The sequence below is a fragment of the Ascaphus truei genome, chromosome 3 (assembly GCF_040206685.1).
Source record: "Ascaphus truei isolate aAscTru1 chromosome 3, aAscTru1.hap1, whole genome shotgun sequence".
Taxonomy (NCBI): Eukaryota; Metazoa; Chordata; class Amphibia; order Anura; family Ascaphidae; genus Ascaphus; species Ascaphus truei.
Genome location: NC_134485.1, coordinates 57,496,998 through 57,519,177, shown reverse-complemented (window position 1 = coordinate 57,519,177; position 22,180 = coordinate 57,496,998). Strand labels below are relative to the sequence as shown.

General features: G+C 42.3%; 1 protein-coding gene across 6 annotated transcripts in view; it reads left to right on the top strand.

The window, feature by feature from the left end:
• GABRR3 (gamma-aminobutyric acid type A receptor subunit rho3) overlaps positions 1–20,120 on the top strand; it is a 66,609-nt gene extending 46,489 nt beyond the window's left edge. For 5 of the 6 annotated variants that reach the window (XM_075594052.1, XM_075594056.1, XM_075594057.1 and 2 more), the window contains 5 exons: positions 9,442–9,524; positions 12,190–12,330; positions 14,012–14,164; positions 16,031–16,227; positions 18,279–20,120. In XM_075594052.1, the coding sequence (XP_075450167.1) occupies positions 9,442–9,524; positions 12,190–12,330; positions 14,012–14,164; positions 16,031–16,227; positions 18,279–18,572 (868 nt within the window). In that variant the 3' untranslated portion in view covers positions 18,573–20,120. The remainder of the gene's footprint in view (positions 1–9,441; positions 9,525–12,189; positions 12,331–14,011; positions 14,165–16,030; positions 16,228–18,278) is intronic. The other variant, XM_075594053.1, reaches the window with a different exon arrangement.
• The last annotated feature ends 2,060 nt before the right edge of the window (positions 20,121–22,180 follow it).

Sequence of the window (22,180 nt, the reverse complement as noted above, 5' to 3'; positions counted from 1 at the left end):
CCACACATGCGCAGAAGCGGCTGGCAGCGGCGCTGTTCCCCCCACACAGCGCCATTCTGCCCTGCACTGACGCGGGCGTTCGCGGGCCCCCTGTCTGCAATCCTTCAGGACTCCATCTACCCTTACCTGCCCTCCATGCGAGTCATGTCTGTTCCAGCAAGATGGGTCAGATCGACGAGAACGAGAGGATAATCCTCAACGTGGGGGGTACAAGACACGAGACTTACCGATGTACTTTAAAGACCGTGCCAGGGACCCGGCTGGCTCGCATGCGAGACGCACAGTGACCAAGGACTGGAGCTAAGCCGGTGCCAGGACCCTTCCAGAGCAGCCCACGGGGCAATGTCTTCTTCTTCGACCGCCATCCCGGGGTCTTCGCCTACGCGCTCAACTACTACCACACGGGCAAGCTGCACTGCCCCGCCAATGTGTGCGGCCCCCTCTTCGAGGAGGAGCTGACCTTTTGGGGCATTGATGAGACGGACGTGAAGCCCTGCTGCTGGATGACCAGATACACACACTGACTGACACACATACACACACACTGACTGACACACATACACACACACTGACTGACACACATACACACACACTGACTGACTGACACACATACACACACACTGACTGACTGACACACATACATACACACTGACTGACACACATACACACACACACACACTGACTGACTGACACACATACACACACTGACTGACACACATACACACACACACTGACTGACACACATACACACACACTGACTGACACACATACACACACACACACACTGATTGACACACACACACACTGACTGACACACACACACACTCACACTGACTGACACACATACACACACACACTGACACACATACACAAACTCACTGACACACATACACATGCACTGACTGACACACACATACACACATTGACTGATACACACACACACACTGACTGACACACATAAACACACACACACACACTGACTGACACACATACACACACACACACACACTGACTGACACACATACACACACACTGACTGACACACATACACACACTGACTGACACACATACACGCACACACTGACTGACACACATACACACACTCACTGACTGACACACATACACACACACACACACTGATTGACACACACACACACACACACACTGACTGACACACACACACACACACACACTGACTGACACACATACACACACACACACTGACTGACACACATACACACACACACACACACACTGACTGACACACATACACACACACACTGACTGACACACATACACACACTCACTGACACACATACACAAACTCACTGACACACATACACACACGGACTGACACACATACACACACTGACTGACACTGACTGACACACACACACACACACACACACTGACTGACACACATACACACACTGACTGACACACACACACACACTGACTGACACACTGACTGACACACACATACACACATTGACTGACACACACATACACACACACACTGACACACACACACTGACTGACACGCATACACACACTGACTGACACACACATACACACATTGACTGACACACACATACACACACACACTGACTGACACGCATACACACACTGACTGACACGCATACACACACTGACTGACACGCATACACAGTGACTGACATGCATACACACACTGACTGACACGCATACACACACTGACTGACACGTATACACACACGCATACACACACGCATACACACACAGACTGACACGCACACATACACACACAAAGACTGACACGCACACATACACACACACAGACTGACACACATACACACATACACACTGACTGACACACATACACACATACACACACACACACACACTGACTGACACACATACACACATACACACACACACACACACACACTGACTGACTGACACACACACACATACACACACTGGCTGACACACATACACACGAGGAATTCACACTTAGTGCAAATAGCTAATACAGGGGATGTGTGCCGAGCACGCGCATTATAAGTCAAATTTATTTGCGTTTTGTCAATGAAATTGTATTTTGATTTTTAATTAAAACATCACCAATACAAATACAATTTCTGTGACAAAAGTCAAAGAAGTTTCACTTACTATGCGCGTGCACAGCACACACAGCTTTTTTTTATTGCTGTTTCTTCTATCTCTCCTATAACTCTTTCTTAGTCACATACCTTTCATTTACTATTTCACTAACATTGACCTTATGCACAGACTCATTTGGCAGCCAGTATCACACATTGCACATTCTCAAGCAAATGCTCCCAAAGCTTTATTCAATAGAGTCTAAAGCAGCTGATCGCACTGTGACTGGCTGAAAAAAGCCATTTCGGACCAAACTGAACAAGGACCTTACAGGAGCTGATATGGTCACAATTCAATAAACTCAATAACTCACACAAGCATATAGCAACCAGTGCGTGAAGTACAATGAATGGTGAGCAATTCAGGCACATTCATCCCTTGCCCACCGAAATAAAATGACTGTACAAGGTCACAGCCAGGTCGTTTGTTACTGCCTTCCTCCGGAAGGCCTCCTGTACATTTATTATAATAGTGGATGGACGTATACATCCCTCATCTACATTATCCTCAGATTACCTCTGACGCCTATGAGCTTTTCCATTAAAATCCTATCTAATCTTATGCTGGATAGCCCCCACAAAGACAAAGTCAGCTTGTTATATTAAATGTTATATCCTTACAGAGAAATGGACCAGCTGTCCACTTCTCTTTTTTTTCCGGGCCATTCGTGGTCGCTAAACCTTAAAAACAACAGCTTGATATATTCTGATAAATCAGTGCTGCGTTTCGCACATACTAGTCATTGGAAGTTGCAATATTTGGTCTTTAACAGGGAAAAAATGACATTTCTTTCAAATAAATGCTGGGATGTAGTATCCACATCATACATTCAGTGCCCATAATGCATGTACAATAATGACATCTATAAACCTTAGTGCATCTAAATGTATACTCAGGATGTAGCCCTAAACATGTTACATTTCACGTCTTTGAAAATGCAGTATGGTAACCAAGAGGTTAACCAGCAAATGCAGGCACTGAGAGTGTTATCCTTTGGTGGGTGTGTTCTTTAAGAAAGGACAGAACACACACATTCCACTGCTTAATTAAGGAAATCGCTGCTGGATTGGGTTTGAGTACCTGTACAAGCAGTAAATGTATGGGTTGTGGGGGCAAATGGCTACCTAGGTTTATTTACTTTAAACATTTAGTTTAGGAGGAATTCAATAGGGTATTGATAGAGGACATCATTAAGATGGCAATTAAAGGAAAAGTAATCATTATGGGAGACTTCGGTTAGCCAGATGTGGACTGGCATGTGTCTTTTGCAGGTTCAGCCAGAAACAGAGACATCCTGTATTCAATGCAAGGGGCATCTCTGCAGCAATTGGTGAGACCGCCAACTGCAATAAGGCAATCCTGTACTTAATGCTCACCAATGGGGACAGAGATGTACTTGGGGGGGTGGAGGGGAGGGGAGAACTTGGGTTCCAGTAATCATCAGTGTGGTTTAAAATAAATAGGGAAACAATTCTCCAACAATGCAGTGCACTGCCTTGTTCGAAAAAAAATTGCCTATTTAAATCTGATTGCAACCGGTACGCTGACAAGTCCCATGAAATACACCTGTAGCCCCCCCTTTGGGGACAACTAGTTAGTATAAGGGGTTAACAGCCTTAATAGGTTAACAGTGTGTGCTCACTCAGGTTACTACCCTCCCCATCATTTGACACGGGATGACTATGCAGAAAGGGATGGCCCCTCCTTTGTATGTCTTGTGCCCACTGATGTCACTATAGTGAAATAGAAGGGCATACAGTATTTAGATGCTCCCTATGTTCTAGAAACAGGTTCCTCAGAGTTTGGACTGAAGCCTCACTGTGAGTCCTGTAAATAGGGTTGTGTGTATAGTTATATGTATTAAAGATGTTCTGCCACCATTTATTGTTTTTAGTTAAAGAACATGCCCTATGTACTATAATTCATCCAGTAGCCCAAGCATGCTGCCTAGGGGGTCACACTCGACTCCTCTCTCACATTTTCTCCTCACATTCAAAAGGTAGCAAAAAACTATCGTTTTTTTCCTCCACAATATTACCAAGATATGCCCTAACCTCTGTTGCTTGACTACAAAAACTCTGACACAGACCCTCATTCTCTCCCGTCTCGACAACCGTAACCTTCTGCTTTCTGGCCTTCCTGCCTCTCACCAGTAACCCCTACAATCTGTCCTAAATGCTGCTGCCAGAATCACTGTACTCTTTCCGAAATCTGTCTCAGCGTCTCCCGTGCTGAAATCGCTCTCCTGGCTTCCTATCAAATCCCGTATCGCACACTCAATTCTCCTCCTCACTTTTAAAGCTTTACACTCTTCTTCTCCTCCTTACATCTCAGCCCTAATTTCTCGCTATACACCATCCTGACTCTTGCGTTCTGCTCAAGGATGTCTTCTCTCTACCCCTTTTGTATCTAAAGCCCTCTCCCACCTTAAACCCTTCTCACTGACTGCCCCACACCTCTGGAATGCCCTTCCCCTCAATATCCGACTAGCACCCTCTCTATCCACATTTAAGACCACCTCAAAACACACCTGGTTAAGGAAGCATATGAGTAGCTCCATGGCTGATAATTAATACCTCATATATAAACCTTGGCCCCTTGCAGACACACTTACCAGAATGCCCTCCTACTGTCTCTGCATGTTCTTCCTGCCAACCAATTATATTGTAAGTTCTTCGGAGCAGGGACTCCTTTTCCTAAATGTTACTTCTATGTTTGAAGCACTTCTCCCCTTTATGTGTTATTTATATTATTTTTTATTTATATGATTGTCACGTATATTACTGCTGTGAAGCGCTATGTACATTAAATAAAGACATACATACATATAGTTAGAGCCCGTAGTAATGGCCAAGATTGTTCTCTAGCCAGAAGAGGAGTAAGCATGTGATTGGCAGGGAGTTCTCAGAGTAGAAGCTCCAGAGCATAATCGTATCGGCCCCACCGGGAAGTCCTAAGTAAACTCCCGATCCATTTCTAAGATATATTAGACTACAGGACCTTAATATCTACAGCTTAGAGGATAGAAGGGTCGGGGGCACCCCTTTTTGAGCTATGCCCTCTCTCTAGCAGTGCACCAATTGTATCTAGTGACTGTCTAATCACATGATCTTCTCCACAGACCTTTACATCTATGGTCCTCTTCTGCTGCACTGACAGCCATTTAGTGAACCCCCAAGCCAAATCTTCGCCGATCGTTCACAGGAGAACGGATCGATCGGCAATTTAGCTAATTACTTATCATTGTGTGGATTGTATTGATGCACATATTAAAGGGGGAAAAAACGGCAGCTTGGACTAATGCTTTAAGTTTTAGAGCAGAAAGGAAAATGGACCAAGTGGTTCTGATCTGCCGTCAAATTCTATGTTTCTATGCCCTTAATTTTGACACATTTTACAGCCCTCAAGGTTACCCTATGTGAGGATTCGCCATTCCGGAGGCTGGAGCCCTTCTCCTTACCTGAGTACCCCTGCCACGACAGACGCCCAGGATGCGCGATCTCATGGTACTGTTACGCGCGCAGACAACGCGCAGTCAGTCTGTCCTCCCGCGGGCTCTGCCTCCAAGTCCTGCCTCCGCACAGGCGTGTGGCATGCTCGTTCAATCAGCCTCCCTTCTAACCTCCTTCCCAGTCTTCGCCCCCGCTCCTGTGACAGGCATGCCCGGCGCGGGAGTGACGCACGCACAGGACTCCGCCCACTGACCCCAGTGACGCGCACAGGTCAGCGCGCGCTCCGTACTGCCTCTAAGACTCAGGCATGCTCAGCAGTGGACATGCGCGGTGCGCAAGTGGCGCACTACCAGGTCGCCAGTCCTCCACGTCAGCAACGCGCGACACGTGCCTCCGCTTCTAATTTGGCTGTGTCATAGGGCACCTGTGTGACCCAGCAGCCTATAGGATTCCCCTCTTCTGCTCCGCCCTGACTCTTCATTGGTTGATGGCTCCTTAATTATCTGCCTTGCTCATTCACTCATTGCTGCGCATAACCTTGTGTGACGCTGTCCCTTGCTACATCCCTGCCTTGTACAGTACCTTGTTGCATCCTGCCTTGTTCCTGCTGCTGCCTGACCCCTGCTTCATATCTGGACTCCGCATCTCTCCTCTCCTGACCCGGCTTACGTACGACCATTCTGAACTCTCTACTCCTCACCTCGGCTATCCTCGCAACGATTACTCTCCACTATCCAATCCTGACCTTGGCAAAGTACCCCAACGATCCGCTACTCTCCAATCCAGACCCGGCAAGTATAAATGACTACTCTACCTTCTATACTCCTGACCCGGCTTGCAAGACCAAGCTACACTCTAGGCATGCCCTCGTGGTTGTGGGTTGGCGTTTATACAATTCCCTACCTCAGCCTCGCGGTCACGTCTGGTTTGTGGTGAGCTACGCGTTACACCCTAAAACAAATCTTAGTGGTGGGGGCAGAATTGGAATGCAGTGTGAGGATTTCAGAGGATTTTTACTCATCATTGATAGAGCTCTCCATATAACATTATCTCTCTCTGTGCTCCATTGTATCTTTTTATGTAGTATACAGTGGTTTCATTATTAATGTTCTTGATATTGTATCACTTGTCAACTTTTTGTGTCATTTTTATGTCGGTGGTTGGATAGCGCGGTTGTAATGTTTCTTTGAATTTGCAATAAAGTAATTCAGATTTTTATATTTTAAGTGCTCAGCTTTAGGTGCAAGTGTTTTACTTTTTAGTTCATTTTGCCTTAGTAGCATTGCGTAGGTTGAGTAATTATCCTTGATATTTTATGTTACCTTTGGGGTTCTGGAGTAGCGTTTTTATTCTCCTTCTTGAGCCTGATTATCTTATGTTTTTGGGGGTTTAATGGTGAGTTATTAGCACTTTTAGATCCACTGAACATCCGCTTACTACAATAAGAAGCAATATTGTCTAAAAGGAAAAACGGAGCACAATCAGTGTAACAGGAAAAGTCACAATCAGGGGGTAACTCCCATAAAAAGAAATGTATTGAATTAGTTGCTCACATAGATAACCAGCAGGCAAAAAACCGCACCTACGCGTTTCAAGCCATAGCTCTATCACACCTTGATAAACAGCTATGGTTCGAAACGCGTAGGTGCGTTTTTTTACCTGCTAGCTATCTATCTGATCAACTAATTCAATATATTTCTTTTTATGGGAGTTACCCCCTGAACGTGACTTTTTCTGTTACACTGGTTCTGCTCCGTTTGTCCCTTCAGATGATATTGGATCTACCTACGTATATGGGTTCTGCACACCTTGGATTTGCCGGATCACAGAGAGGGTGTACAACAGACAATAGACACTAGCCTTTATATGTGTTGCCCATCCAATTATTGTTTATGGGATACTGCCTAAGGGAGTTTGTTCTTGGGCTGCATTATGTGGGGATCCTTGGGACTTCATTAGGCGCTTATTCCTCCCCTGCGTATCATAGATAGACTTATATTTTGGACAACATAAGGCAATCCGGACTTTAACATGATTCATACTCTTGGAAAAGTTTTCCTGAGAATATAGGAACTCTGAGCACCATTTCACACTGGACTTTGATACAATAAGAAGCTGTAAACTGTATGAATGCATGGTTTCATCTAGATAAAGTTTCTTCTGCATAGCCACAGAAAAATCACTGGGACTCTCCATAAATAACAGTCCTGCCCACAATATGCTATAACGTTCTAACAAATCTTATATTTAATTATGCACTCGTTACTTTTTTTTTCTTGCGTTTCCTTTTTTATTGCAGCAATGGTTCAATGTAACCCCTTCTTTGTCGTAATTACCAGCAATGCATTGCAAAGCAACTGATCAGGAAATTAGCTATAGCAAAATGAAGTCGAAATCAAGAGCCAAAGGCGTTGGAGTGGTTGATGGGAAGTAGTTACCAGGGCAGCAAGAACTTGAATTAGTGACAATTGTGATCTGATTGAGATCTGTGTTAGAGGTCGGATTGGAGGTCACTATCTGTGCATTTTATCTTAATATGACTGAGCCACTTATTGAGCCACCTGTGCTGAAGCAGGGATATCCTTAACACCGGAAATGCTGGTGGCCCTTGAGGACTGGAGTTGGCCACTCTCGGTCTAGGTGAATCCATTGGTTTGCCTATGAATAACAAATAAAACAATATTTGTCTCACCTGACTGCAGTATGTATCTTAGTATTCACATATTTGCACAGTTTGAAAATGCATAGCACTCCTGTAAATATTGTAAATGTGTACACAGACACCAGGTTCATTATCAAAACACCAGCAATGCTAATATCATTTTAAAGTTGGCAGGCACCGAGCTTACAAATAATTGAGGGATCTCTGCAAACAAAATAGTTCGCTATCCATTTTCCTTGGATCATATTACTCTTTTCCGGTCAAGACTGGCAAATTGAAAAAAGGCAATATGTTTCACGATCATTTGTATATTACATCTCCATTTACACTGGATTGGAGAAGTTTTTCCACCACAAGACGATAATTCTCACATGTGGGGAGTATGTACAGATGTAGTCAGCTTCACTGTTCCCTCTGGTAGGATGTGTTTTCATATTCTACACCAACACTTCCATGCTGAATGCTATGAAAATTCTGACAGTCGGCCTTATATCAGAATACATTGGGGCACACGCATCAAGTGTGTGTATGGGCTATTGCATGGGTGCACAAACTTTTTTTTTGCGCCCCCCACCTTCTCTCCGGCATCGGTGGCGTCATTTGAAGTCACGACGTTATATGATGTCGCGTTACCATGGCAACACGTTGCCATTTAACCCCGCGGCGTCATTTGACTCATTTGAATCAGCATTGTCAATGCGTTACTAGAAGTCCCCGGTAAGAGACATAAAGAGGTCTCGCATGCTCCCCCGGCATCTTATTCAAATGTTGTGGGGCAGAGTTCGGGGCCTCTGTAAGTGCTGCCCACCCTCCCCAACCTCCCCCCCTCCCCAACCTCCCCCCCTCCCCCCCAAAACAATGTCACGCTCCCAGTTTGCGCTCCCCTGGGTTAGTGCACCTGTTCTGGCATTAACCCCCATTGACTTGACGTGTCCCAGCACTTACTGCATGTGCCCTATTGAGTTATTGGGGGAAGCTGTCACACCTTCCACCTTTTATTTATCCAAAACAATTATTTTGGTTTGTCCAGCTTTCCTCTAAATTAAGATAGATCTGCATTAGGATCAGGTGGTAAGATATGCCTTTTATTGAAAAGATTAAAAGGCCACTGTAACATAATCCATGTAGGGATTTAAACATTATTTATTAATGACGTTTATATTTATTAAATATTTAACTTTGCAGGATAACAGTATCTTCTATGTGCTTCATGGATTTCAGCAGATTTCCTCTGGATACTCAGAACTGCTCCCTTGAACTGGAAAGTTGTAAGTAGGTTTTCACGTCAAAGTTGCTAACAATCACTCTTGCTTAATTGAAATACAATATATATGACACTCCCAGTGGGTAAAACGAGGAGGCAGCATTCATTGCATATTGTTATTGATATAATGTATTGGTATCATTGTGAATGCAGACAAGTTGAGGGCTTTCCTGCCTACTGGCCCTTCAGTACTCTCCAAGTACATTTCTGAAACGCTGACCATTTAGAGTAATATTTATTATGTAAAACACACATGACTCTATGCCAAGTTCCAGTGCTATTAATTATTCAGTGACTACCCATCATAAAAAAAGGTCAAGCTAAGTACAATCCAGAGCACAAAAGAAAATTGCTTTCAAATTGGCACTCGTTGACCTACTAACCTACTGGCCGACCTCAAACCTTTCTGTCTATACTCTGCAGTTATAGAATAACTCATAGTAGTTTTAACTTCTGAGCCCAAAATTCCAGGACAGAGATTGGAGGATTCAGAGGCCATGGATTGTAGGATCTCGAGGGGGTTTGGGGAAAAAAGAATGAAGAAGTAGAGAAGAATTGAGGTTCAAAAGAGGGTCCAATTAGTGACTGACTTGCATTAAATAACTTTCTCCAATACCTCTGAAATGCCTAGGTTTCATAATGCCAACTGAGAAAGATATGAGTTTTGGGGACACAAAGTAAAGAAGAGACAAATAAAAGAGACCAGACATACACAAGTGGTTATATAAGATGTGGGTGGTACATCTTCTTAAACTAGTTGATGATATTATAAAGAAGCATTAAGCCATTTGCTGTATCATGATATATATGTGTATTTGGTCCAATACCTCATAGCCAATTCTTACTTTTTCCCATACTCTCGGTATTTCACTGTACTATCTTCCATAGTACTTGAATAACCCCACCACATAACACACAAGCAATGAAAATTCTCAGTAGCAATAATACCATCCTCTTCACAGAATACAATTCATTCTGTGATGTTGGTTATCTTTTCAGATTATCTGGACTATGCTTCCACCACCATATGAAAAAGGTAGTCAAGCACACCAAAAATATAAATCAAAAAATGATTTCATGACTCAAAAGAGTCATAACAGCATCCAACGTTTCTGTGCAACAGGCACCTTCATCAGGGAACACCACCATATAACATGACACTTTATTCATCTTACCTCTGTAAAACTGTGATTAGCTTTTAGAGCCGTGAGTGGAGAATTACATTGACAACAAAAAAGGGGGTGCAGAAAAGAATGACTTTACTGGGTCTTTTGGTGGTATTGTGGAAATCCTATTGTCCCCTATACTTCAGTTGAGAATGGGCCATTTGATATTTATTTTACTGCTATTCATACATACAGACCATATTAAATGTCACGGAAAAGATCTCTCGGGTGAAAACTTTAACACCTCTTGTGCAACTAATAGATTAAACATTTCAGCAACAGCAAGTGTGTTAAAACGATACAAGAATACAATAACCAAGGCTGTGCTGAAAAACTGCGTAATACGGCAGGCATATGCTTATAGGGCTCCATGTTAAAATTAATATGAAGTAAAAGGTGACTGTGCGCTCATTTGCATGTCATTACCCAGAATCCCTTGCTGCAGTGGAAGCACTGTTTGCTAAGTGATAATTGGGAAAGACAGGGTTGCAGACCTGTCTGAGGCATGCAAATGCACCATAACTGGTATTTTTATTTGCTGTACACTGGGGAGTGGAAGGATTTTGTCACTTATTAACTTATACAGCTTAACCTCATTATAGCGCGTTCCTCGGGGGCCACCCGCGACCACCGCGTTATAAACGGGGTCGCAGGAAAAAATAACCGCCGAAAAAGAAAAAAAATTTTTTTTTTTTTTTCGTTATTTTTTTTTTTTTGTGGTGGTACTGTGTCCGCCAGAGGGGGAAAGCTGAGAACTCTCCCAGCGTTCCCAGACCTGGTGGGGCAGCGGCAACAGCACACAGCACTTACCCGGCATCTGGCAGCTCTTCTCCCTGTCTCTGCTTCCTGCTTCTGCTTCCGTCTTGCGAGAGCAAGCTCCCTTAAAGAGACAGTGTGTCTCTCTCTGTGTGTGTGTGTGTGTGTGTGTGTGTGTGTGTGTGTGTGTGTGTGTGTGTGTGTGTGTGCAGTGTGCTGTGAGTGTGTGCAGTGTGCTGTGAGTGTGTGCAGTGTGCTGTGAGTGTGTGCAGTGTGCTGTGAGTTTGTGCTGAGTGTGTGCAGTGTGCTGTGAGTGTTTGCAGAGTGCTGTGAGTGTGTGCAGTGTGCTGTGAGTGTGTGCAGTGTGCTGTGAGTGTGTGCAGTGTGCTGTGAGTGTGTGCAGTGTGCTGTGGGTGTATGCAGTGTGCTGTGAGTGTATGCAGTGTGCTGTGAGTGTGTGCAGTGTGCTGTGAGTGTGTGCAGTGTGCTGTGAGTGTGTGCAGTGTGCTGTGAATGTATGCAGTGTGCAGTGAGTGTGTGCAGTGTGTGTGCAAAAAAAATTTTTTTCAATTCGGGGTCCACGCTCAAACCGAGTTATAAGCAATCCGCGTTATAGCGGACCGCGCTATAACGGGGTTGAGCTGTATTGTGTGTGCAAGAATACAATACAAACTGATTACATGAAAATACATCTTGTCTGATAAAATTGTAGCAAATGATTTAAAATTCCGTTTTGTTCTTATCCAGATGCATATAATGAGGAAGACCTTATGTTATACTGGAAACGTGGGAATGAATCGCTGAAAACAGATGAACACATTGCACTGTCTCAGTTTTTCATTGAAGAGTTCAGTGCTTCTAGTGGACTTGCTTTGTACAGCAGTACAGGTAAAGTGTCAGGTTACTATTGACGGTATGTGATACAGGAAATGTAAGCGCAACCCCAAATTATATTAAATAATAAACAGTTGAAAATGATTAAAAAATAATTAATATCACCAAGAGGAGATGCTGCTGGTGTGAGGAATTTCTCAATCCCTCAAGGTTGCATCTGGAGGAGTACACGAAGCGCAAAAACTCCTCTCAGAGGTAAAGATGTTTGTTCACAGGAATCAGGTCTCACTATAAGCAGCTTATGTTCTCCTCTTTTCTTTTTAACATATGCTGCTTACACTGAGACCTGATTCCTGTGAACAAACATCTTTACCTGTGAGGAGTTTTTGCGCTTTGTGTACTCCTCCAGATACTATTGACGGTATAGCTGTCACATAGCAGTGACTGAAAGAAGTGGGGGGACTCACAAAGCTCATACTGTATAAAGCAATCCGAGATCGATCCAGCATTACCTGTCAATGGATTGAGCTACGATAACCCTTATCAGAGCTTAGTAAATCTTGGAGTAAATCTTTGAATTTCTTTACTTCCCTCAGTGTACATCAAGTATCTATTTGTACCATATTAGCTCTGCCAATCTATTTTGCATTGCAAATTAGTTTTAAGACGAGATTGAGAGCCTGAGGGTGACAATTCATGTATCAGGCTGCGTCCCCGCTGGCGATGACCGCCCTGAGCGCGCGGTGCTTGCCGCTTTTAGTTACACAAATGTTTATGTGCAAGTCCCCGCTCACGTGGTTTGCTCGCGCTCAATTTGTCTGCAATGCCCCCCCCCCCCCCCCCCCTGTGCGCATTTGCGAAATAGCGCGGACACCCGGCGCTCATGCTAGAGAGCTGGTGACGTCACCGCTCTCAAGCATGAGAGCAGTCAGCGGGGCCACAGCCTGATACTGTATGTCTCTATGCCGCTTTCCCAGACCAAGCCACCACAGATTTACCCTCTGCCGTACTAAATTAATTTGCCTTAATACATAAACCCCATAGTCACTGACTTGGTAATAGGTTAGTGCTCATTCTGCTGCAAAAAGACATTTTGAGACCTTGTTGGTTATGTAGCCTCAGCAATGGTTTTGCAACCGTTTTGATAAAAGCCCAACTAAACTGGTATGTGCATATCTCCTGTCTTGATTGAACGATGATGGGGTAGCTTTATGTTGATGGTTTATGCCGTGGTTCTGAAAATGACTGACTGATCGTGCAGATAGTTACTTTAACACAAAATCCATCCTGATGGTGAAAATCAGGGCAAACTGTTTTCTTAAAAAAAAAAAAAAAACATTAAATGTGCCCTATTTACTATGACACCTTTTGATTGTTATGCCAGGGAAAAAACTTTATATCTGCCTAAAACTTATTTATTTAGTCCTCTGCTTATTAGGTGCTATTCCACAAGACCCCTTAAGGGCCCAGTGACTTGCTTGGGCTGTAAGGTGGAATAGCACTGCTTAGTACTGTAAACAGGGTTCATCGTTTTTTTTTGTTGTTGTTGGTGAATCTATTAATTAATTGCGTTAATAAAATACATGCAAACATGCCAAGTATATTACGTTACTTTTTCCATGTGCTCCGCTTATTTACATTGGCAAATTATCCGTAAACTATCTTTAATATTATGGTCTCTCAGGAGTCAAAATAGCAACTATTACTAATAATGGCATTTTCCTTTCTGTACTAGGTTGGTACAACAGACTTTTCATCAATTTCATCCTGAGACGGCACATTTTCTTTTTCCTGCTGCAGTCTTACTTCCCAGCGATGCTGATGGTGATGCTGTCATGGGTTTCTTTTTGGATTGATAGAAGAGCTGTTCCTGCAAGAGTATCACTAGGTAAAGGGACAGTACAGCACCTCTGATCCACCCAACCTATATATATGTGGATATATATATATGTGGCCAAACCGCTGCTTATATACGTCTCCTTTTACTTTGTATGTATGTATGTATATCTTTATTTATATAATGCCCACAGTGTACTCAGTGCTTTACAGAATAGACAATGCTGGGAATTATTATACAAAAGGGCAACAAACAAAATCAGACAATAGGAAACTAAATCCCTGCCCCAGAGAGCTAACAATCTAAGTGTTATGTTGGAAAACTTAGGCTGTGGTCAGGGTGGCACTGAGCGTGCAGGCGCTCATGCACGGTGGCGCAAGCAAGTGGCAAATTCAAATTTGCTTGCTTGGCAAGCAGCTAAGCGCCGCGCATGCTCAGGCGCTTGCTCACGCTGGCCACACACATTGCGGCCAGCGTGAGCGCGCCCGCTCAGCGCCACCCTGGCCGAGGCCTTATAGGGACAGCAGGTGAGGGAATAAGTGCATTAGATGGCAGTGCTTGGCCACAATGTTTGGTTGGAGTGACTGTGGGTGTGGGACAGTAACCATGAGTCTATGCTATTGGGATGCTTCATTTAAGAGGTGAGTTTTTAGGTTTGTCTTCAAGGTGATTGGTATATACCGAGGGTGAGGAAGTTCCACAGGGATATATACAATATGGGAAAGAGTGGGGTCTAAGATAGAAGCAAGAGTTCTAATAAGGTGTGAGGGAATGGGATCAAGAGAGTGTGTGGTAGAGGAAGAAGAGAAAATCAGCTTGGAAAATTCCAACTCTGTAACAGGAGAAAAGGAGTCACGAGTGGAAGAAGGAAGTTTAAGTACTGTAGAAACAGAGTGGAGGGGGAAGAGACAGAATTAATCTCATTGTGGATAGCATACAACTGGCATTTAAAGTGGTCAGTAAAGATTTGAGTAGTGAAGGAAGACAGTCGGAGTGTGTGTGAGTGTTGATGAGTGAGGAGAAGTAGTGTTGCTTGCCTTTATAGAGAGCAGAGTTAAAATAGGAGAGGTACATATATAGTGTAGAAAATCAGCATTAGTGTGAGATTTGCTTCATAGGCGTTTAGAGGAGCGGGTGCGAGTGCAAATGAAGCGTGGTTGGGAATTTAGCCAAGGCCGTGGGTTAGGGGGATGGGTATAGTTCAAGTGAGGAGGAGAAGATAGAGTAACAAGAGTTGTCAGATTCAGAGTTAGGAGAGAGAGGAGAGGTTAGCGTTCTGGGTAGATGCCAGAGCAGAGAGGTCAATGGAGTGAAGGTCTTGAGAGAAGCGAGTAGAACAGGTAGGAGGAGGGTGAGAAGAATCAGAGGTGGTGACTGAAAGGAGGTGATAGCCAGAGAGTGGAAGGGAGGAGATAGAGAAATCAGAAATAAAGACCTGGTCTAAATAGTGAACATCCTTGTGGGTGCAGGAATCGGTCCATTAGTGGAACCAAAGGAGAAGGTTAGAGAGAGAAGATGAGATGCTCAGGAGATTAAGGGATCATCAATATCATAGTTTAAATCCCCAATAAAAGGAAGGGAGAGCTAGAGGAGAGAAAGAAGGAAAGCCAGGATTCAAAGTCTGGGAGGAAGGTGGAGATAGATTATGTAGAGTTAGGCGGTCGGAAGATAACTGCCACGTGCAGAGAAAGAGGGTAGAAAAGCTGGACAGTGTGAACCCCAAAGGAAGAGAATGAAACAGATTTAGGCATAGGACAGAAATGATATCGCCAGCGGGACATAATGGGGAGTCCACCATCATGGCACATAAACTCATCCCAACTAATGTAAAAAAAACTAAATAAAGTCTAGTTCTGAAGAGGGTACTTTTTTCTTCTAGTTTATCAACAATGTTTTCATGTATCATTTTATTGACAGGTATTACCACTGTGCTAACAATGTCAACAATAATCACCGGAGTGAGTGCCTCAATGCCTCAGGTGTCTTACATTAAAGCTGTGGACGTGTACTTGTGGGTCAGTTTTCTCTTTGTTTTCCTATCTGTCATCGAGTATGCAGCTGTAAATTATCTCACCACTGTGGAGGAAAGGAAGCAGCTCAAAAGGAGAGGGAAGGTAAATACTAACAATTGGTTTATTGTTCAGGTTGAGAACCAAGAGCTATTGAAATGACCCGGGGAAGAAATTGACAGATGTAGCCAGACTTACTATTTGTCTTGCCGAGGCAGCTCACAGTCCCGCGACCGCAACGATCGTGGCCCGGACGGACTAACTCTGCTGGGGGGTTTGATCCAGAAGCATGGACCCCCCCAGCAGCACGGTCGCAGCAGACACTGCCCCCAGTGCCGCGACTCTTTTCTTTTTCGGGCGCAGCACTTGGGACAGTGTCTTGCTATGTCTACATTCATTTTTATTTTTGCTGGAGATGAGCATAAGCCTTTAAGACTATCCCAATTACTGTATGTTATTTAACATTCCCATAGTTGATACAAAGCTAACATGCTGTATTCACAAACTATATGCAATTTTCCCATTTCTAGGTTCGGATATTTAGTGTGACCTAGTGTTACCATTTACAATCATTACTAATAAATCGCATAACACAACTGTACATACAGATCATCTGGGAACATTCAGAGTTATCATTATTGTCGTAGGATACCGGTGTAAATGCTATATACGGAAAACAGCCTAAACAGAAGCTACAGAGTATATAGTATTTACCACATACAGCATAAGAATAAAGAGGCTATCCCTTCCTAAAAACATTGCCTTTCCTTTTTAAAAGGCTCGTCCCTCTATGTTCTTCCAATCCCCAATTTAATCTCCTTGACATGTTTTATGGAGGAGAAATTCTCTATGCTGCCTTCATGTAATAGCATAACTCAATAGAACCAGATCAGGTCCTAATTTAAATGTAAGGAATGATGCAACTACTTTCACTTGGGCGGGTGAGCCAATAAATAGTAGAAATATGAGACAAGAAGAGCATTATGGGGAGGTGGTAGTAGCTATATATTCCCCCTGATACAATGGTGTTTCTTGAAATAGGTATTATGGCGAGTAACACCTACATATGGGCACTTGGCCTGGTGTTCTGATTTTGGTTCTAAGTAATTTTTGGCTCTTGGTTTGAAAAAAAGTTAAGGGTTTTGGTTTTGGAATCTAATGTTTTGGTTGGTTCTGATTTCACGCATCCAGTTTTGGCCATATCTTCTTTTTTTCTGATGTTACTTCTTATTGTGCAGTTGCTAACATACACCATGACATTTTTATCATACAGATAGGGAGTACGGCAATTATGCATTTTCAGTTGAGTTTGAGGGACACGTAGCAGGACATCAGGTAGCAGCTTCTATTCCCTCTTCACTGTATCGTCCAACGGATTTAAATGTATTTTATCATATGGGAATGTGGAATAAGATAAAGCCTATGATGTTTGTACAGAAAAAAGAAAGAAAAAAAGGAGAGCTGCCATCTTGTGGTACTCACAATATTCATATATTCCTACACAAAATATATATACAGTATTATCAATAGGAAAAAGAATACCATGCCTTAAAGCAGACCTGTGCAACTCCAGTCCCCGAGGGCTGCAAACAGGCCAGGTTTTCAGGATATGCCTTCTTAAGCACAGCTGGCTTAATTAGTGGCTCAGTATGACTGAGCCACTAATTGAGCAAGCTGTGCTTAAGTAGGGATATCCTGAAAACCTGGCCTGTTTGCAGCCCTCGGGGACTGGAGTTGTGCAGGCCTGCCTTAAAGCCTCTGTAGTATTTTGTCAGCCATTTATTTTTATAGAGGTAAACAAAAAACTCTTAACTTTGGATGCTGTCGGTGTTTCTCACTTTTCAAAATGTACAAAACCAAAAATGCCTAGGCCCAGGTTCAGAACAAAGCTGCAAAGTTCCAGGTAGACTGTACAGTATATGTACATTTAAAATTATATATTTTAAAATGGGGTTTTAGTTCATCCTAATGTAACTATGTTTGTACAGCTGTTTGTTCATATTACAGCAACATCTAATAGAAATGAATGATCAATAATGCATGTTGGCCAGGCTCTTATGTAATAATGCTGCTGTAATATCACATATTTTGTACATAAAGTGACACAGTACATAAATAATACACACGGATCTTTCAGTAACTTTTTATTTCCTCAGTCCTCAGCAACACTTAACCTTGAGGCTGTGCAAGCGATGGCCTTTGATGGCTGTTATCATGACAGTGATGCAGACTTGAACTATTCTGTACACTCCGAGGAGAGTTCATTCCGAGGACGGGCAGCCAGTGTGGCTACTTTAGACGCCACGCGTGTAAAGAGGAAGCGGTCCATAAAAGGAAACGTTGGCAGAATTATCCTGGAGAACAACCATGCTATTGACACTTATTCCAGGATTTTTTTTCCCGTTGTATATATTGTATTTAACTTTTTTTACTGGGGTGTGTACTTATGAAAATAATATGTTACAATGTACATATGTCTATATTTCCGCACCGAAATGTAAAGGCATAAAAAAAATGTGCTCCGAATCACCATGATGTGAGGAACTAGTCTCACTCGTGCTTGAGAACAACCAGTTGGGGCTCTATTTACTAAAGGATCCTGGCTGCAAAACTGGGGCAAAACCAATCAATCAAAGAGAATTACATCAGATTTATCTATGAAAAAAACTCACATTGTTTTGAATGATTTATTTTCTAAAAATAGTGATGTTTTGGGCCAGTATGAAGAAATAAATAAAGGCTGTTATTGTGATAGTTTATTAACCATGAACAATATACTGTCCTTTCATCATCCCCCGTGTTCAGAGTTAGCTGTGACCATGTTACTGTATAAATGAGGCTTTTGTGGCCAACTCAACAGAGCCCTACAATTATCTCAGAAAATGTTATTTAGTTAACTGCTTATGATTTTGAGATCATACTCAGGTGGGAATTAGGTGTGATTGGTGCTCAGTGTGTATAGCTGTGGTTTTCAACTTTTTTTAGTTTGTTAAGGGACCCTATAACTATATTGTGAAATTCCGAGGAACCCCAACCCTATCAACTTGCGTGCCTGAGATCAGATGCATTTTAAGGAACCCCAACCCTCTCTAATAAAGTGTCTGAGATCAGATGCATTTTAAGGAACCCCAACCCTCTCTAATATCGTGTCTGAGATCAGATGCATTGTAAGGAACCCCAACCCTCTCTAATAGCGCGTCTGAGATCAGATGCATTGTAAGGAACCCCAACCCTCTCTAATATCGTGTCTGAGATCAGATGCATTGTAAGGAACCCCAACCCTCTCTAATATCGTGTCTGAGATCAGATGCATTGTAAGGAACCCCAACCCTCTCTAATAGCGCGTCTGAGATCAGATGCATTGTAAGGAGCTTTTAAATGCATTTTCAGGTGCATTTTAAATTCTTCTTTATGTGGTACGATTTTAAAATGACCTGCATATTTCAGGGAACTCTTTCGGGATGATCGGAGAATATTGATGTATATAGCCTGCAGCTCTACTATGTTGAAAAATAAGCAGTTATTTAAGACAGCACATGAATGCTATAATATAGTGCTATAAAAGTGTCTCCCTCCACTAGCACATAAAAATAAAATTGTACCCCTTTTCTTCTTGCAGATCAATGCATTAGAGTCACTTTTAACAATGAAAGGGTTAAGTCAAAAGGAACTTTTTGCTTCAAGCAATTTTGGTAACAGTTCAAAGCTCCTGTTTTGCCAGGGTGGCATCAAAGAATGATTTCAAAGGTGTAAAAAGGAGTCGAGTTCCAATCTGATGAGGGTTAAAATAGAACTAATTGCATATTTAACATTGTTATTTAAAAAAAAAAGTTTTTAAAGCGCGTTTCGCGTGATCCTCAAGAGGAATCTGCTAAATACAAATGTCCTCAACATACAATATATACTATTCCCGCCCCTAATTAATCAACAAACCAATAACAACTGAAAATTATAATTTTATTTTTAAAAAAATCTTAATAAAAAAACTTATGATTTAACAGTGATTGCAGCTGAGTATTTTGTTGTACAATAGAAATTGCAATGCAAACTACTGTATGTATACATAATCCAAGAGAATACATCAAAAAAGAGGCACATTACAGAAAAGGACTATACTCATTGTCTTTATTTTACCCCACACACTATTCATTTTTACAATCCATTTTGTTTCATCTCGTATTCATTTAATTAATCTGTCTTTACGTTGTTCTTTTTTTCCAGTATCTTTTGAATACCACCAAAAATGACAATATTTCAGATCACCATTGTGTGATACAGCGAGTGTATTTGTCTTTAACCAAGTGCTCCACTCTAAAGATATACCGCTGTGAGCTCGCACAAAAGTGTCACTGCGTCATACGTACATTATTATTTATAAAATCTTTTACCAGGAAAAAAATACATTGAGTGTTAGCGCTGGTTTTCAAGTATGTCCTATAATATTCTAACAATCTTTTCTTTGTATGGCACTCACACATTCTGCAGCACCGTACAATATGAGGGAGAGGACAATAATATTGTATGACAAAAGAGTACATATATGTTAAGGCAGGGGTGGCCATCTCCAGTCCTCAAGGGCCACCAGCAGGTCAGGTTGTCAGGATATCCCTGCTTCAGCACAGGTGGCTCAATCAGTCTCTGCTTCCGCACAGGTGGCTCAATGAAAACCTGACCTGTTGGTGGCCCTTGAGGACTGGAGATGGCCACCCCTGTGTTAAGGCAAACAGACAATAGGAAGGAGGTCCCTGCCCCAAGGTGCTTACAAGACATGAACCCTTCTAATGCCGCAATCCCGGCAGCTTGTTTTATTTATTTGCCCTTCTTTGTTTTTACAGTATAAAAGAGATACTTACCAATGAAGTTACCAGTTTTAAATCTCCCTTCAGGTAAAAAAACAAAAACAAAATGGCTGCCAAATGTTACAGGTCCCACAGGACAATAGGAAGCTGCAACATCATTGATGGCGGCCTACTGTTGGACGGCCATTTACTTCCCTTTCAAAAGCCAGGAAGTGACATCACCGGTATCTCGGAAACCATGGACAGTTCCCATGCTGTACAAAAAGAAGGGGGGTTAATAAGGCGGGATTGCTGCCTAACCCTATAAAATGTGCATTTCCAGGTATTCCTTTTTTTGTCTCTGTATGTCTCCTCATACACCAGATTGTAAGCTCTTTAGGGAAGGGACTTCGCTTGCCCAGCGTATTATCTATTCTACACTTATTTACATTATTCTTCTTTCTATTATTTCTTGTATATTGCCTCTGTAAAGCAACGTACACACTGGCAGCCGCTATGTAAATAAAAATACAATAATATACATTTCCAGTGCGTCTCTCCGGATGTTTTTCTTTTCTCCATCATAAAAACTCTCAATTTAGGTTAACATGGGTGGGTGATAACATTATAGATCCACCTGACTTTTTAATGCCATGCAGTGCAATTGTGTTTTTGGAAAGTACAGTATAATAAATCAGTTTGTTATAAAGAAACTTTTTTAAATCGCTTTCTTGCATTCACATGCTTCCGTTGACTGAATAGCTGTATGAAAAATAAGGCCTTGTGGTTTAAATGATGCATAAAAATGTAGAGAAAAATATGGCAGCAAACACAAACATTCATGCAACATTTGACCATACTAGTATATAAGCTTTTCTCCCAATTACTCTTAATGCTTCATACCTGTGTACTGTGTTTACTCCACAAATCTCATACTGATAGGTGAGTAAAAGCTGGACAATGTATCATGATAATGGCAGCCGCCTTTGTGTGCAGCCAGCAGGGACCGACAAGTTAATCTACAGTACATAGTTGTTTAATGTAAAAACAGAAATACGTTTGTTTTTGTTTGATACTTACAGTACATTGCCAAGAGAATCCTTCTATCTTTCAGGATTCCACCGCAGAAGATGCGGTCTCGCAGTTTTCACCTGTATTCAGAGGGCAAAATTATTAGATGTTATAAAGTTCTTATGGTTTGTTACTTAATTACCAGTTTTGTTCTTTTTTTTTTTTTTTTCTTATTTGGAGATACTGTATAAAGAATGTGGCAACTCATG